This window comes from Lonchura striata, chromosome 6, assembly GCF_046129695.1.
Source record: "Lonchura striata isolate bLonStr1 chromosome 6, bLonStr1.mat, whole genome shotgun sequence".
Lineage (NCBI taxonomy): Eukaryota > Metazoa > Chordata > Aves > Passeriformes > Estrildidae > Lonchura > Lonchura striata.
The window spans coordinates 32,094,491-32,111,808 of NC_134608.1; the positions used below are offsets into that span (position 1 = coordinate 32,094,491).

Below are 17,318 nucleotides of genomic sequence, written 5' to 3' on the forward strand. Positions count from 1 at the left end.
AAAAGGCAGACAATAGATTTGGCTTTGCCCTAATATACACAATTCTGCAGCTGTCTCTCATTCCTTGGGTCAAGAATTTCCCAGAGCATTTCCTAGGATAATCTGTAGTGCAGTAATTCCTCCTCATACATTAGCCAGCACAACTGTCTGATGCATTTTACACAGTTCAGAGTCCAACTCAGTCACTGCTCACTCCAGTTTTCCCTCGCCACACACGCAATTGCCTGACTAGGTCTTTCTCGTTCACTGACACTCCACTTCCCACGGGAGCACATGCCAAGCACACAAAGGCCAGGGAATGCAGAGGAATTAACCATTTTTGGAATTTGATTACCTCAAAGCTGTTTCACACGCCCAAGTCACTTTTAGTCATTCAGAATATGAAATTATGCAAGGAACCTACCTTTTAACCTTTAGATTTCCTGTTACCTGGAATTCATATTACACGGGAAATTCTTAGCTGAAGTAGTGTTAGTCATTTTATTAATTAAACAAATCTGCTATGGGAGAGTCTCAGCTGCACTACAACGATAGTAATTTCATTCCTAAGGCAAATTTGTTTGAGGGTCATCCCCACGAACATTTCTCCAGTGACAAGGAGATGTGGAAAGGAGACAGCAGGTCCTACTGCTCCAGCCTGCCGGCCTCTGTCCTCTCTGCCCCCACGGGAACCGGCTCCACCAAGGCCGGGCAAGACGGGCTAGTGAGAATTGCCCTTATTCCCCTTTTGTGAACCCAGTGTCCTGAGCGCTGTGTGTTGGAACCAGCGGGCAGGCAGAGAAAGTCTCACTAAGTGAACATTCAGTGGAGGATGCTTTCAGTAGCGCCTCGGCACAGCCGGCGGCAGCGGCGTCTGGGCGCACCGCTCCTCCAGGGGACGTGCCCCCCGCGCCCTCGCTGCGGTGCGCGCGGCCGGAGAGCGGGGCCGGGACGCCGGGCGGGCGGCGGGCGCGGCGGGCGGCGGGCGCGGGGCCAGGCGGGCTCCGGCCGGCGGAGGGAGCGCGGGCCCCGCGGGCCCGGGCGGGTCCCGCTGCCGGCGGGGAAGGCGCCGGGAGCCGGGCGGCGCGCGGGGCCGCGGGCAGCGCGGGAGGCCCCGGGGGCCCAGCGCCCCCTCGCGGCGCGGCCGGGCGCAGCGGCTCCCCCGGCCCGCGGGGCGCGCCCGCCCCCGCCCCCCGGCCCCTGCGGAAAGTTGTCCCTGGCCCCGGAGCCGCCCGGCTCCCGCCTCCCGCTTCCTGCCCCGCCGCCGCCGATTGGCCCGCCGTGCGCCCAGGAATGCGAGCCATCCCTTTATAGCCGGGCGCGGCGGCCGGCGCCCGCAGAGTCCCGGCAGCGCCGCTACCGCTGCCCGCCGCTCGCCCTCCCGCGCCGGGACGGTCGGGGCTGCCCGCGGATATTGCTCGCCGGTACCCAGAGGCCGGCGCGGACCGCCCGGATCGCTCTTGCCGGAGGTAAGTGCCGAAGCGGCTCCCGCCGCTCTCGCTGTCCCGTCCGAGGGGGGCCGGGGACACCTGCCCCGTCCCCGCTGCGCAACGTCCCGCCTGCGGGAGCCTCGCCGGCGCCGGTCGTGGGTGCGACGGCAGCGCGGTGACCTTCCTCGTGTGTGTCCCCAGGCTGGTTCAGAGACAGACCTTTGCCATGGGGCCAGCGACTGCTCTCTGCCTCCTTCTCCTCGTGCTCGGCGGCTCAGAGACCAAGCGCACTGCAGGTAAGGCCGGCTCTGCGCTGGTACCGGGGCAAGAAGAAATAACTTTGGTGCCTGTGTAGGCAGATGAAGTTGTGCTCGGTGGTAAAGAGCTCCAAAGCTCTCAATGAACAAAAACGTTTTAACCTGAGCATGAGCTAGCTGGGAACAGAAAACTTCTCTCTGGTGTGGAATTTGTGTAACCTTCAGAAGTAGGAACGCAGAGTCTCCAGAATTTGAGCATGTAGCTTGTCTACCTCTGCGCTGAGCAGAAGAAAGGAGGAACATGATGTAGGAACTGCCTGAAGAAGGAATGAGGTACTAGGCTGCCGTTTTGGTGCTATAGAGAAGCTGCTGCTGTGCTGCTGTCACTCAGCCTGGATTGTGCAAACTCACTTTGCCATGTCCCAGCATAGGAATAATGCAGATTGGGTTTTGCTGTCTATTTCTGTGCTGCTGGAGTGTAATGAGGTGCCAGAATGGCTGCTACCTTTGTGTGTCAGTCAGCGGGTACCTGGCACTCCTGTGCTGACTGGCTCCCGTACAAGAATGCACATGTACTGCTGCACAGCAGCTCCTGGTGGGACTGCTGCACCATCAGACCTAACTGTCTGTGCTCTGATGTGAGGCACTGTGCCCTGCACGATGTGCGCCAGGAGCCAAAACGTTAAGTAATCCTGGGAAACTTGCACCTACTCAGCCTCTTGTCCTTTTCTCATGATGCTTATCCTGATCTCTCTCTGCAGAATCCAGGAATGATGATAATAGCGTCTTCGATCTCTTTGAGCTCATTGGCTTCATGCGGAAAGGAGCGGGGCGCCGGGCCCCCGGGGTGTACCTGGTGAAGGGGCCAGAATCCTCCAGCCCTGCTTACCGCATTGAAGATGCCAGTCGCATCCCTGCTGTCCCTGACACAAAGTTCCAAGACTTATTAGATGCCATCCATGCTGAGAAGGGCTTCATTCTCCTGGCCACTCTCCGACAAGCCAAGAAGAGCAGAGGCACACTGCTGTCTGTGGAAAAGAATGATGGCTCTGGTCATGTCTTCAGTCTAGTATCAAATGGCAAGGCAGGCTCCCTGGACCTGAGCCTTTCTGTTGACGGCAAGCAGCAGTTAGTGTCAGTAGAGGATGTCTTGCTAGCTACAGGACATTGGAAGAATATCACCCTGTTTGTGCAGGAGGACCGAGCTCAGCTCTATGTGGGGTGTGAGAAAATGGAAAACGCTGAACTGGACATCCCCATCCAGAACATCTTCACTAGGGACCTAGCCAGCAGTGCCAGGCTCCATATTGCCAAAGGGGGAGTCAATGACAACTTCCAGGTAAGACTTTCACTTATGATTTTGCCTAGAATTTTCAGTCATCTGTTTTGAAGGTGCATTAGCTACTCAACAAGCCTACATAGCAGCAAAGACGTCTAAATCTCCTAAACTTTACTAATGGAATTTGAAGGGTGAAGCATTAGATTTGTGGGGATGGAACTTCCTGCAGCAATGAGAAGGCACTGAAGTTTCCAGACAGGTAGTTGTAGCTTCATTGCTTAGCTTCTTATATGAGATTCAGAAATCCATGGGTATTTTCCTTCCTGCCTGGAGAGTTGCCAAGTCCTTATGCTCAAGGATAAGACCGTTAGGAAGCAGGGCTGGTTTTCATTAAGGAGAATAGAGCAATGTATTTCACTTTTCCATCTGTCTGTCATGAAATTGCTCTGTAAGATCTTGCATGACCTTCAGTCTGTCCAAGTGCAAGTGGTTCTTCCCCTTGCAGTTGCTGCAAGTAGTTGTAATTCTTTCTCTGTCCACAGGGTCTGCTGCAGAATGTGCGGTTTGTGTTTGGAACAACTCTGGAAACTATCCTGCGGAACAAAGGCTGCTCCAGTTGTAAGTTTACAATCTTCTGAGTCCAATGACCTATTAAAAATAAGATTTCTCATTACTTTAGAAAGACAAGTTGAAACAGAACTCAGAAGTATGCTGACATGCAAATCCACATTGCATAAGAAATAAGATTATATTTCTGCAGGCACCCTAATGAATCTAGTGGCAGCTGTTTAGCAGGTGTTAGCCTGGAATGATAAATGCATGTCATATAAAATGCATTTACTTCACCTCTGTTTTTTTCTCTTAGCCACTAGTGCAGTCATTACTTTGGACAACCCCATCAATGGTTCCAGCCCAGCTATCCGCACTAATTACATTGGCCATAAAACAAAGGACATCCAAGCAGTCTGTGGATTTTCCTGTGATGAACTAACAAATATGTTTGTGGAACTGCAAGGGCTACGGTCCATGGTTACAACACTTCAAGACAGAGTTCGAAAAGTGGTAAGTGGTGGTCAACTTCATGGTACCTTTCATTAACTAGCACTTAGTGAATTAATTATAACCTTGCTTTTGAGAGGCTATGTAAACAGCAAAATATTTTTACTTTGACTTTTGTGAAAAAGGGTATTTCTGTATTAATCCTAAATATCTTCTTTTTGCTTCTTGCCCTCAAGACTGAAGAAAATGAAATCATTGCCAAAGTAGTCCAGATCACTCCTGGAGCATGCATTCATAATGGAGTCTTGCACAAAAATAAAGAGGAGTGGACTATTGACAGCTGCACTGAATGTACTTGCCAGGTAAGATTCCTCACATTCACAAATCACCTGAATATAAACTCATAAGGTGGAATTAATAGATAGTTCTAAACGGCAATGTTTGTTAGAAAGAGTGAATCATATACAGAACTAGGCATACTAGAGAAGCCATAGAATTACTCAGTTTATTTCATTCTACTAGATCTCTGATATAAAGGCAGGTTCCCTACCTTGTCCAAACAGCAATATTCTAGAAAATTATATGAAACACTGAAATTATATGTATCACTCTGATACAGCCATTAACAGTTTTAGTTCATTAATTTGGGGAATGCCTGTATTCTTTACATAAGTCCATCAGTAAACTAAGTCAGTATCAACACAACAAATGTATAGTACTATCAGCTTTTCTAGGTTTGCCTTCTGTCCTCACTAAACCTCTTGCTGACTTAGTAGAAAATGACATTTGGTCAAAAATTACTTGGTAAAGAGACTTATGATGTTTTCTTTATCTAGAAAATGCTTCTAGGTGTGTCCTATTAGCTTTTATAGATTATATGGAACAATGATCCCTTTTGGATTTCAGTTGTTTAATATCCCTGAATCACCTGGCAAGATATTGAAGCTTTGTGTTTCACTTCTGCTGAATGCTGTAAATACATACAAAATGTACAGTTTCAGGGTTTCTTTAACTTATTTGCTTGTTCCATTTAAGTATACCTTAGCAAAAGCATTTTGGGGTACCAGTCTACAAAAAGTGGGTTAATTAGCATGCCACTCTTTAGAAACTAAAAGTCAGGTATTTGTATATGTGCAATACAAGGCAACTCAAATTCTGTGTCTGCTTCTTTAGCTCTCTGTCTTTTGTCTTGTAGTCAGCACATGGTATTGTGACTTTTGCATTTGCCTCGTTCCTAGCAATCTGTTTACTCAATGTTAGCTGTAATTGCCTTAATCTAATAATTTGCTTGGGGAGATTAAAATAGTAATCATGAGAGCATTCTTCTGACCAAGGTGCTACCTTCAAGAAGCAAAACTACAGACTGCCCTTTAACTCTTATTGAGATTGGGGGTGGGTGTTCTTACCCTGCGTGTTTGGCTTAGAGATGAAAAACCTCTAATTATAAGTTAGAGATTGCATGGCACTTGAGCAGAGTCCACTAAACTCATTTTTTCTTTACCATATAATCAGCTTAAATCCATATTAACTGAAGAGAAAATTGGCTTTTCATTCTTATTTCATTTCTTTGAAATCTGACCTTGTACTTTGGGTATCACATAATAGTCATTTACTTGAGCCAGCATATGCTAGTACTACCGATAAACTTCTGCAGAACCAAAATATTTCTGCTTTTGACTAAAAAATAATGGGTGAGAATGGAAATGAGATGAAGTTTGACTGAAAATACCTGGGACTACCCATTGGGTGGTATTTTAGCTCTAAATACAAGGGTCTCTGCTTTAGATATGCTACTGAATCTTAAAGTTCTGCAGAAAAAGTCCCTATTATTTACTTAGACTCCAAACATTGTTTATATTCCACGTGATAACTGTAATTCTCACAACTCTTTATAGAACTCTGCCACCATATGCCGGAAAGTGTCCTGTCCTCTCATGCCTTGTTCCAATGCCACTGTGCCTGATGGGGAGTGCTGCCCTCGGTGCTGGCGTAAGTACTTAATACTTTCACAGTCCTGTAGCAGTTGGCCACATCTAACTAGACCCATGCTGCTCTGCAGTATATCAGAACTGGGTATCCTATGGTAACCTTGTATTTCTGAAGTAGGTTAATCTGATGTGTCTTTGAGGCTAATCACTTATGTGATCCATGTTCAGATATTTTCTACAATATGCAACATATTGAAATGTTTGAGTTCATGGCCTTTATCTTATACAAAGAAGGAAGATGCATATATGGCTTCTGAGAACAGTTGTGTCCATTTTTGTGGAGAGAGAGGTGAGAGAAAAGATACGGAAAAGCATTTGTCTGGAGTCTTATTCAGAGCTGTATCCCTCTGCAGCTAGCGACTATGCAGACGATGGATGGTCTCCTTGGTCTGAATGGACCTCGTGTTCCGTGACCTGTGGTAATGGGATTCAGCAGAGAGGCCGTTCCTGTGACAGTCTCAATAACCGCTGCGAAGGCTCCTCTGTACAGACTCGGACTTGCCACCTTCAGGAGTGTGATAAGAGATGTAAGTACTTAATCTACTCTTGCTGGTAGTAAAACAGAGGCTGCTTTTATTGGCTGAATGTTAAAAAACAAGGATTACCAGGTAGCTCTGCCACTGGCATGGATCCTTGGCTTCTAGCTTTAAGGACTTGTATTAACAAGATGGAGGGGAGCAGATAGTTAATGCAGTAAACAGGCATGTTTGGGCACTGCTCCCAGGACGAAATGTGATGCCAGTTTAGGTATGAAATTTCCCTAGTTGCAAAACTTGATCTGTGACAGTCAGGAGGCTATCCTTTACACATGGAGTCTTTGGTCCTTTTGTCCTTTTGGACACTGGCTGTGTCCTGGGTGCTGTACAGCTGAAGTCTTCAGAAATTATGAATAACAGAAATCTCTCTTGTAGTTAAACAGGATGGTGGCTGGAGTCACTGGTCGCCATGGTCATCATGTTCTGTCACTTGTGGCACGGGCATCATTACTAGAATTCGTCTTTGCAACTCTCCAGTACCACAGCTGAATGGCAAACCTTGTGAGGGTGAAGCAAGAGAAAACAAAGCCTGCCAGAAAGATCCTTGCCCAAGTAAGTGTGTCCTGGTGGTAACTAGTAATTGGTAGCTTAAATAGTTAACATCCAGGGTAGTTACTAAGTAAGCTTGTTATAGTATTCTTCTCTCTTTAAACTTAGAGGTGGGCTATGTAAAACCTCACAGGTTAGTTTCAGATGAAACTATTTTTATGCCTCTTCCATGGAGTCCATTAATTCTGTCATTTATGTCAGAGCAATGTCTGAACTGCTCTCCCTACAAAAGTAAAGTCCTTAGTCAGGTTGAAACTAGTTGTAGCACTGAATTTAAAGCTATACATGTTTTCTCTCTTCTTCTCCCTTAAGTTAATGGCAACTGGGGACCATGGTCTCCATGGGATGCTTGCACAGTGACATGTGGAGGAGGACTTCAGAAACGAAGCCGTCTCTGCAATAATCCTGAGCCTCAGTATGGTGGGAAGACTTGTGTAGGTGAAGCTAGAGGGACTCAGGTCTGCAACAAACAGGACTGTCCAATTGGTGAGTATCCATTTGCCCATAAACCTCTGAAGGTTGTTGATAATATTGAAAATGCCAGTGTAAAGTCTGCAAAACCTCAAGTGCTATAATTTTAAACCAGGATATCAGCCAAATACACTACTGTAACAGCACGGTAAAGCGTCCTTTATCATAACATTTCCTCACTTGTTTCACAGATGGGTGTCTGTCTAATCCCTGCTTTGCTGGGGCTACGTGCACCAGTGCCCCTGATGGGTCCTGGAAGTGTGGTGCCTGTCCTGCTGGCTACCATGGTGATGGTATTCACTGCCAAGATATTGATGAGGTAAGAAGACTATAGTTTGCTCCTTGAAAAGGAAGAAGAGAAAACAGAAAGGGAGAATAAGAATCACTGTTTAATAATGCTAACTGTTGTTCTCCTTTATCTCAAACTCATATTTCAGTGCAAAGAGGTTCCTGATGCCTGCTTTGTCTTCAATGGAGTGCACAGGTGTGAGAATACTGAACCTGGGTACAACTGTCTGCCTTGCCCACCACGTTTCACTGGAACACAGCCATTTGGCCGCAGTGTTGAGGATGCCATGAGTAACAAACAGGTATTGTCAATTTGAGAATTGTTCTAAGTTACAAAGTTTCACAAAAAACAGAAAACACCTATGTGTTCTAGGCAAAAAAAAAAACTTGGAGCATTTAATAAAACACCATCTTCTGTGATTCAGAACAGAAGAAGCATTAACCAGCATTAATTCTTTTGAAGATCAAAATGAGTTTTAAATATCATTGTCCTCCTCAGCCATGGAGGGTTCAGAGGTTACACATAATTTTAGGAGTAACTCAGGAGTAAATCAGTAGTCACTAATGATACAACAGTATGTGCCTCAGGTATCCTAATGCTTTGTTCCATTTGATAATACATAAGGTTTGAACAAGAAAAATAATTAGTGCTAAGACTGGTACTGGAGTTGAGGACCAGAAGAAAGCCATGTATGAGACTTTTTTTGCCTGATTGATTAGGATGTATTTGAATCTTTGGGGAAAAAGTGAAGGATAATGCAATGTTTTCAATGGATTTAATTTCTGTGTGGTCTTCTAGGTCTGCAAGCCACGTAATCCATGCACAGATGGAACACATGACTGCAACAAGAATGCCAAATGCAATTACCTTGGCCACTTTAGTGACCCCATGTATCGCTGTGAATGTAAACCAGGCTATGCTGGCAATGGCATAATCTGTGGAGAAGATACTGACTTGGATGGATGGCCAAATGAGAACCTGGTTTGTGTTGCCAATGCTACTTACCACTGTAAAAAGGTAAGTTTATCCTCTTTTACCATCTGCCATTCTAACAGCCTAAGCTATTAAACTATGCTCTCTGCAAAAAATCCTTCTAGGGATCAAGGAGGTGTAGGGATGCCATTGTCAAGGCATTGCTAGGAGGCTCTTGCTGTTGCTGTATTGCTTTATATATTCTTGTGATATGGGAAAAAATGAAGCCTGATTATTGTAAATGTTCTAGGAAGATTCTAATTTAGACCATACCTATATCAGTTTTGTTCTGATAGCACTCTCCAAGGGAAGAGTGAGCAGCAGGGTAAGATTCTCAAAAGCAATCCAATCTTTATTTTAAAATTATTTAACTGTGGCTTTCTAAGACTTCTCACTTTAATGACTAGCTTAAATTGAGAGAATTACAGTAAGGTTACTCCTACCTGATTGAGGTGTTACAATTTTGCCTAATGATTAGATTTTACCTGCTCAAATCCATATTGTAATAATACCAGGAGTGAACATGTCTGTGTACTTTTTTCCTTGTAGGATAACTGCCCTAATCTGCCTAACTCAGGGCAGGAAGACTATGATAAGGATGGGATTGGTGATGCCTGTGACAGTGATGATGATGACGATGGCATTCCTGATGACCGGGTAAGGAAACAGAAAAGAACAGCCATTGAGAATGTGGCTTTCCCACTTCCCTTCCCAAAGCTGGACTCTAGCTTCTGACATTCATCTTAAGAGAGGATCATAGGAAATTGTTGGCACTGACAGCTATCCTAGAAACCTTAGATATGCATAACTGTGCAGACAAACTTTCTGCAGCTGTTTGAGCTTTGGAAATGACATTTCGTTTTTCATTCAGCCATTCATACACTTGTGCCAGCAACGGGGTGTTTGAGATAGTAGCATCTGAGTTTTATCTGTTTCCCCTCCCTTCCTTTCTTCTTTCATAAAGCAGTACAAACATAAGCAGAATCTGGTTAAAGCTTTAATTTGACTCTTTTTAAAACTTGACTTTCCTCACTTTTGCAGGACAACTGTCCATTCATCTACAACCCACAGCAGTATGACTACGACAGGGATGATGTTGGTGACCGCTGTGACAACTGTCCCTACAATCACAACCCTGATCAAACTGACACTGACAACAATGGAGAAGGAGATGCATGTGCAATAGATATTGATGGAGATGGTAGGTTGCCTCTGATCACTCCTTTAGATGGTTTTCAGCCATGAATCAAATCAACCCAATGTAATTCTGATTTCCTAGCAGAATTTCATCCCTGAATGTACCAAAGTTCTCTTGTGGTGGTTTCAGGATGTGAAGGCTACTGAAAGAGCAGTTAGGGTTAATGGAAATTCACTTTGGAATTTATACGTTTTGTCACAGTTAAATTCTATCTCCACTCTCACAAGGCAATAGAGCAGAAGTGTATTACAGAGCTAGTGATGAGTCATGTTTCAAAGCTTTCAAATAATGCTCAAAATATTTTGAAAAAGGTATCAAGAAGTATGTGGTGGCTTTATACAGTCCTTTGCAGCATTTAGATGTCTGATTTTCATTAATGAACTTTTACAGGGGTGCTTAATGAAAGGGACAACTGCCAGTATGTGTACAATGTAGACCAGAGGGATACAGACTTGGATGGTGTTGGAGATCAGTGTGATAACTGTCCACTGGAACACAACCCTGACCAGGTAAGGGATTTGAATTATATAAACAGAGTGTGCTAAAAATACAGCATGTTGTGTGTTGTAGAACATATTTTAACAGGTTACACCGGAAATTTGACTTGTCACAAGTCATTCTTACCACTTTCCCATTTGGTGCCTTTATCAAATAACATGCCCTCAGAGTTTGAACAGGTGCTAGGTATTTTCTGAAAAGTAGCTGTAGTGAATATCTGTAAGACTACTGCATGTGCTGGTTGCCTAAACATTTCTTAGGTTTGTCAGTTGTGGTGATCCTCACAGAGAGAATATGAAATACTTCGGGAACATTGTGCAAAATGTGGGTAGTGGAACTACTCTCTTCATAGCCCATAGTGCTGTGTTGACTTAGACACAAAGCTGTTCTTTAAACTTTGTCCCTAAACTTGAAGCCAACTGCATTTCAGAAGATAACTTTTCTAGCAGTAAGTAGAAGGCAGCTCAAGTTGCTTTTCTCTAAGAAAAAGGCATATTATGACACTTGTAAAATTCACCTTCATAAAAATCCAGGGGGATCCAGATTCTCACACAACTTACTGGTTCAAAAACTGAAGGCAGAAGTAGATAAAGCCTGTGACATCCTGTCAGTTAAAAGACTGTTTAATAGCTTTAGGGACATAACTGGAATGCTTAAAGGGTTAGAAAAGCAGATGCAAATCACTGGAATGTAGCCTAAAAGCAGTGTTACTTGAAGGATTTAAACAGATAATATAAAGTGACTTAGTCATTGTCACTTGCTTTCCTACTTCCTCACTTGAGGGAAGGAATCACCCGAAGATCCTTTGAGGCAGCTGCTTTCAGGAAGATCCTTTCTCTTGTGACTTTGAAATTTTAATACAAGACTCTAACAGCTTTTCAAACACTATCCTAATCAAGTTCTAGAAGTGAAGATACTGGATTTCAAGTGCAAGAATTAGTAGCTAATCCAACAGTGTATGATATGCCTTCTGTCTACACCAGGGTCACCCACCTGTGTTCACAAGACTACTAGGCTAAATGTGGGGCAACCTCAGAGGTGATAGGATTGTTTTCCTTAGTTCAGGAGCCGATTATGCAAATGACTGGCTAAAATATGTGATCAGCAATCACACTAGTTAGTTAACGCAGTCTGTCACCACCATGGGAACAATTGTCTTGACTGATGAATTGGAGGCACAAAGAGCATTTATGATAGAGAAAATTAAGCTGTGTTTGTAGAGGATGTAACACCAAGCATTGGTAGACTGTTCTAATGTTACAGTCTCTACTGACTAAGTACAGAGTAATCCAACCCTGATTTGGCCCTTGAAATCGCATTGCTGCCAGGGAAGGGAGGAGATAAAGTACCCTGCATCCTGTATGGTAGACTAGTGACAGAAGAGGTATCAAAGGCTCAAGATAGCTGACAATCACACTGCTTTCTGATACTGTGAATTCAAATTAAAACCAGAACAAGTCTAAAGTAGCATAAAACCAGTTAGCACAGGCAGTTTTAAGTGTGTATTAATCCACCCATTATATCCATTTTAGCTTTTGATAAAGCAAGCAGAAATCCTAATTAATTCTATATTAAGACTCCTATTTCAGAGACTCCTATCTCAGCCTTCTTTAAGTGGCCTTTTAAAATGTTTTTGTTCTCTCCTCTGATAGGAAGACACAGATTCTGATCGCATAGGTGATCAGTGTGACAACAACCAGGACATAGATGAAGATGGTCATCAAAATAACCTTGATAACTGCCCCTATGTGCCCAACGCCAATCAAGCTGACCATGACAAGGATGGAAAAGGTGATGCCTGTGACCATGATGATGACAATGATGGTATCCCTGATGACAAAGATAACTGCAGATTGGTTGCCAACCCAGATCAAGCTGATTCTGATGGTAAGAGAGCCAGTATCATAATAATGTTTTGTTTCTTCCAATAGTTTGATGCTATTTTTTCACACTATTTAATGTTGGACAAAACTAAGTAACAAAAATACAGAATGTCTGTACCAGAAAAAAAAACCCAGAATGTTGCTATAGTGCTTCTCAGGAGTAAAGATCAATGTAAAAATGATCACATATCCAACTTACTCCTAAGTCACTATCAGGCTGGAGTGAAAGGGCATTTATACAGTAGCTGCTGCGGTTTCTGTCATGTGTCTGCCAAGTACCTGGGCAGTCAGAGATCTGCAATTCAGACTTTAATTTCCAAGCTTCCAAGCTGTAAGACTCAGAAGCAAATAGTGTTGGTAATAAAATAATAAAATTACTTTTATCATATAGGTGATGGACGTGGAGATGCTTGCAAAGATGACTTTGACCAAGACAGTGTGCCAGACATTGATGATATCTGCCCTGAAAATGTGGAAATTAGTGAGACTGATTTCCGAAAATTTCAGATGATTCCTCTGGATCCCAAAGGAACATCCCAAAATGATCCAAACTGGGTTGTTCGTCACCAGGGTAAAGAACTGGTTCAGACAGTCAACTGTGACCCTGGCCTTGCAGTCGGTAAGGGGAAAAATTTAACATTCAAATTTAATTTGGGGTGGTTTGATTTTTTTGTTGTTGTTGGTTGGTTGGTTGGTTGTGGGGGTGGGGGGTTGTTTTGTTGGTTTTTTCAGTTGTGGTGGGGGAGAGGAAGAGGAGAGGAAGAGAACTTGAGTAACTATTAAAAAGTTGTTTAAGAATTGTAGAAAAGTAGTAGCATCTAAAACTTTATTCTTTAATGTCCCCATAGGTTTTGATGAATTCAATGCTGTGGACTTCAGTGGTACCTTCTTTATCAATACAGAAAGGGATGATGATTATGCTGGCTTTGTATTTGGCTACCAATCTAGCAGTCGTTTCTATGTTGTCATGTGGAAGCAGATCACCCAGTCTTACTGGGACTCCACACCAACCAAAGCTCAAGGCTATTCAGGTCTCTCCATTAAAGTTGTGAATTCCACCACTGGTCCAGGAGAACACCTTCGTAATGCTCTGTGGCACACAGGAAACACTCCTGGCCAGGTAAGAGTGGTAAGAGCTTACTACATGCTGAAGTATTCTTAATGTGATAACATGAGTACTCCAGTGTGATAACTCTTCTGCATAAGGCAGGCTGTTCTTCCAGCAAATTAGACACTTAGAGGGGGTCTGCACATGCTGATCGTGTAGGCTTCTTGGCAAAGACCAATAACTTTGTAATTTTTCCTAATCAAGTAAAATATTATATACAATTAACAGGGTTGCTTACTGCAGACAGGCTTTCTGGCAGCAGTGAATCAATTGTTAGTGGAATTGTGCTGTATCTTCCAATTTACATATTTTAAAAGTAGATTTAAGTGCAGTTGATTTCTATTATTTCTATATTTAGGCTATTAAGAGCCTAATGACTTACTTTAATTATGAGGCACCTTCATGTCAAAATAACTTGTGTTATCTCTGGCCTTTGGTTGATAAAAAAACATTCTTTCACAGGTGAGAACTTTGTGGCATGATCCTCGTCACATAGGCTGGAAAGACTTCACTGCATATAGATGGCGACTTAGCCATAGACCAAAGACTGGCTACATCAGGTGAGCATCATCCTTTTATCTGAAGCAAATATCACAGGAAAAGTGGATGTCAGTGGAGAAGAACCTCACAGGACCTTGTCAAAGATGACTGAGCTATTGTTTCTTTGTAGGGTTGTAATGTATGAAGGGAAGAAAATCATGGCAGACTCAGGACCGATCTACGATAAAACCTATGCTGGTGGTCGGCTAGGATTATTTGTCTTCTCTCAAGAAATGGTGTTCTTCTCAGACCTTAAATATGAATGCAGAGGTAAGGATAACATTGCAGTTAAGAGATCCCATATAAATGAATTGGTTCAAGAACTTAAGACATAGGAGCCAAAAGGAAAACTGTGATCGTTCATGGTTCAGGTTTGAACAAGTTTTGCAGGCAGAAACAGGACACTTGGTAAACTCTTCACAGTAAAAAATATAAATATATAAAATCTAAGTGTATTTCTATTGTGATATTTCAAAGTATCAGAAATCCATGTTGAGTTCCAGAAATGAAATACATCTTGACTCTTCTTTAAAGTGCTGACTAGAATGAATGAGCACATCTGACAAAATCTAAGGTAGAAATGCAATATATTGACTTTAGCAAGTAAAGAGCTGATTTGTTTAAAAGTAAGCAAAGTAGAAGGTTGTCCATGTATTGCAGTCTTGAAGTTTAGTAGAGGTAACTAGTTCCAGCTGTCCTAATCCTCTGAAATTGTCACTTCAGTATGAAATGGTTACATAGATTAGATTAAGAAGTCTAACTCAAGGAAGCACCTAATTGAAAGTACTTTCCATTTGCTCTATAAATGTCTCTGGGCATTAATGACTTGGACATAATCATGCATAATACACATAAATATTTAAATATTGTCTTTTCCTTTTTTCACAGATTCATAATCACAAGATTGTTGGAATCAGAGACTATTTAAAAATGCTGGTAATTGCACCTTTTGAAACGTTTAGCCTTACAAATCCTGGGACCATTATATTATTCCTTCCTTTCTTCTTTCTGCGTAAATGTGGACTCAAAACACATGACCTGCCTCAAGAGAATGCTTTTGAGAGAATGAAAGTGAGAACATACTTGGTATCTGACCTCTGCTGAAGTGGAAGGAAACAAATGTGTCTTGCAAATGAGAATTGTCATCACTGAACAAGCACACTTCTTTCAGTAGGAAAGACATTTGTTTGCTGTTTATCACAGTGCAGTGTCACTGCCTCTCTAACTGGAGGTCCCATGGAGTAGCATTTTGTAAAAGAACATCTTTGGATGTGCTGTGGACTACTTAAACTGAAGACCTTTCATTGTGTGGGGAAGAGGGAGTTTGGGTGGGAGGGGGAACTCTAGGTCTTTCTTTATGGGGTAGAGGATTTTTTTTAAGGAAGGCTGTGCTACTTTGGTTTACATCCATTTAACTTGGAGAAATTGTTTTCTATGTCACACCTTTCAGATAAAAACATAGCCTTACTCTGTGGTGAGCTAGATCAGCTGCTGTACTACACAGGACAAAGCAGATATCCTAAAATTATTTCTGTCATGGCAGGAGGGAAAGAGGATAAAAACTGGTACATTCAATCACACCAGATTTGGGAGAACTGGGATTTATGATTAGGTTCTGTTTTTTCCTGATGTAGATGCAGGTCTTGCTTACCTTCAAATGTGTTCTTTCAGATATGGTGCCAGAAAGCACCACCATCTCAGCTAGCACTGTGCTATCCTTCAGGAAATCAGCACATGCTTCACTTTTTATGGTTAAAGAGGCACAAAAATAATGTAATGAAAACATTCCTTTTCTACATGCCATAGATATTTTAAACCCCTCGCTTCTTTAGAGGGGAGGAAATGGGGCCTGTAGATAAAATTGTAAAATATTTATTTTTGCCTATTCTTGATGTTATAATGACTGAGGGATTATTGATTAAAACAACAAGAGATGCGTCAAGACTATCCACCTAATCATTGTTACAAGTCTTCATGACTGTAAGATTGTAAATACAGATTATTTATTGTCTCTGTTCTATACTGAAACTAGAGAGGGTTTAGTTGAGAAAAAGAGTCTTGTCTGGAGCAGATAGTGGTAATGTATTTGTTACAAAGAGCAATTTTCGTATAAAGGCTTTGAGGTGCAAGGAAAAGTGAGGATGTGGGCAATGGGATGTTTGTTTTTCTCAGTCTGAGCTCAGTGTTGGCTTTTCCTTTCTTTGTGCAAGGCAGTTGATAACCTGGCAGACAACTGTTCTGCAATGCTAAAATTCAAGTCCCTTGAGATAGTAACAGTTTCTGTCCCATCCACAGCACTAGAGGTGAGGGAATGCCAGTCACCCTCTTAGCATGCTCAAGTGCTGGGAAATGTCTGTGATGCTTTACCTCTGCAGAGCTGCCCTGAGGAGGTTGCAGCGGGAGGCATGAGGACAGCCCTCACTAACCATGTAATGGGCTCTTTGGGCCACTGCAAGCTCCCTTGGGAACTAGTGACGTGCAGCTACAAAAGAAGGAATTCATCACAGACTAGGCAATTTCAGGAACTCCTTGCAAATGAGGGAGAGGCCTTGATGTACATTAAAAGACTGTTTTCCCCAACAGAAGGGGCAGCATCCTTATACCTATAATATTTCCTTGTCTTTTCAAAAAACAAAAAGAAATGAACACGGTGAAAGTTTTACGTACAAATATTACCTCATTGTTGTGTGACTGAGAAAAACCTTTGAAGCAGCAGAGTTCAAATGTCTAACAAACTTTAAAGCTACTGTAGTACTAAAAAGTTAATGCTGTACATAGTAAAAATTTCTTTGCAGAAAATGTATTCCCAGAAAGGAAATGGCATTGGAAAAAAAAAAGTCAAATACAATTTCTAATGTTGTATTATATTTTTTCCTGTCATCTTGTATACCATTGCTTGTATTTTTATAAATTATTTTTCTCGTTGCCATTGTAATAGTTAATCACATAATTGTGTAGATAGGCTATTTAAATAATTTATCATGAAATGCTACCTGTAGAGTTAGTATTTCTATTTTTATAAAAAGTTTGCACACTGAAGATTTTTTTGCTTCCCTCCTCCCCCTGTTTTTGCTAGCATAATTTTATAAGAACATGCTTTTTTTGTAAACATTTTTAACCATTTTTCCATTCTAAAGTTGTGTAAGTTGTACAATAAAGCTTCTTACATACAAAGAACAATAAACCACCAAGGACATTTATATTTATACCTTTGTTTGCTGGTTTTATTCGTTTTGTAATGCATCTCCGTATCACTGATGTGTTACTTGTATTAAATTTGGCTTCTATGCAAGATTTTCTCTGCGCTCTACATTACAACTGTTCTGAGGGGGTGCACCTGAG

General features: G+C 42.4%; 1 protein-coding gene across 1 annotated transcript; it reads left to right on the forward strand.

Annotated features, from left to right (window-relative positions):
- The first annotated feature begins 1,398 nt into the window (after positions 1-1,398).
- On the forward strand, positions 1,399-17,182 carry THBS1 (thrombospondin 1). Its single transcript, XM_021539256.2, has 22 exons — positions 1,399-1,448; positions 1,611-1,705; positions 2,428-3,005; positions 3,488-3,563; positions 3,811-4,007; positions 4,181-4,306; positions 5,840-5,933; positions 6,286-6,459; positions 6,844-7,020; positions 7,330-7,503; positions 7,680-7,807; positions 7,926-8,078; positions 8,576-8,794; positions 9,299-9,406; positions 9,791-9,950; positions 10,338-10,456; positions 12,098-12,332; positions 12,720-12,947; positions 13,177-13,448; positions 13,899-13,996; positions 14,107-14,246; positions 14,865-17,182. The coding sequence occupies exons 2-22, from the start codon at positions 1,636-1,638 to the stop codon at positions 14,870-14,872; spliced, it is 3,534 nt and encodes a 1,177-aa protein (XP_021394931.1). The 5' UTR covers positions 1,399-1,448; positions 1,611-1,635; the 3' UTR covers positions 14,873-17,182.
- Positions 17,183-17,318: the final 136 nt, after the last annotated feature.

What these genes read in the sequence shown, in the direction of transcription:
- THBS1 (XM_021539256.2), top strand. Translation starts at nt 1,636, where the DNA reads ATGGGGCCAGCGACTGCTCTCTGCCTCCTTCTCCTCGTGCTCGGCGGC. An exon ending in AAGACAGAGTTCGAAAAGTG is followed by an intron (nt 4,008 to 4,180) that starts GTAAGTGGTGGT and finishes CTTGCCCTCAAG; the next exon opens with ACTGAAGAAAATGAAATCAT. An exon ending in AGATCAAGCTGATTCTGATG is followed by an intron (nt 12,333 to 12,719) that starts GTAAGAGAGCCA and finishes TTTATCATATAG; the next exon opens with GTGATGGACGTGGAGATGCT.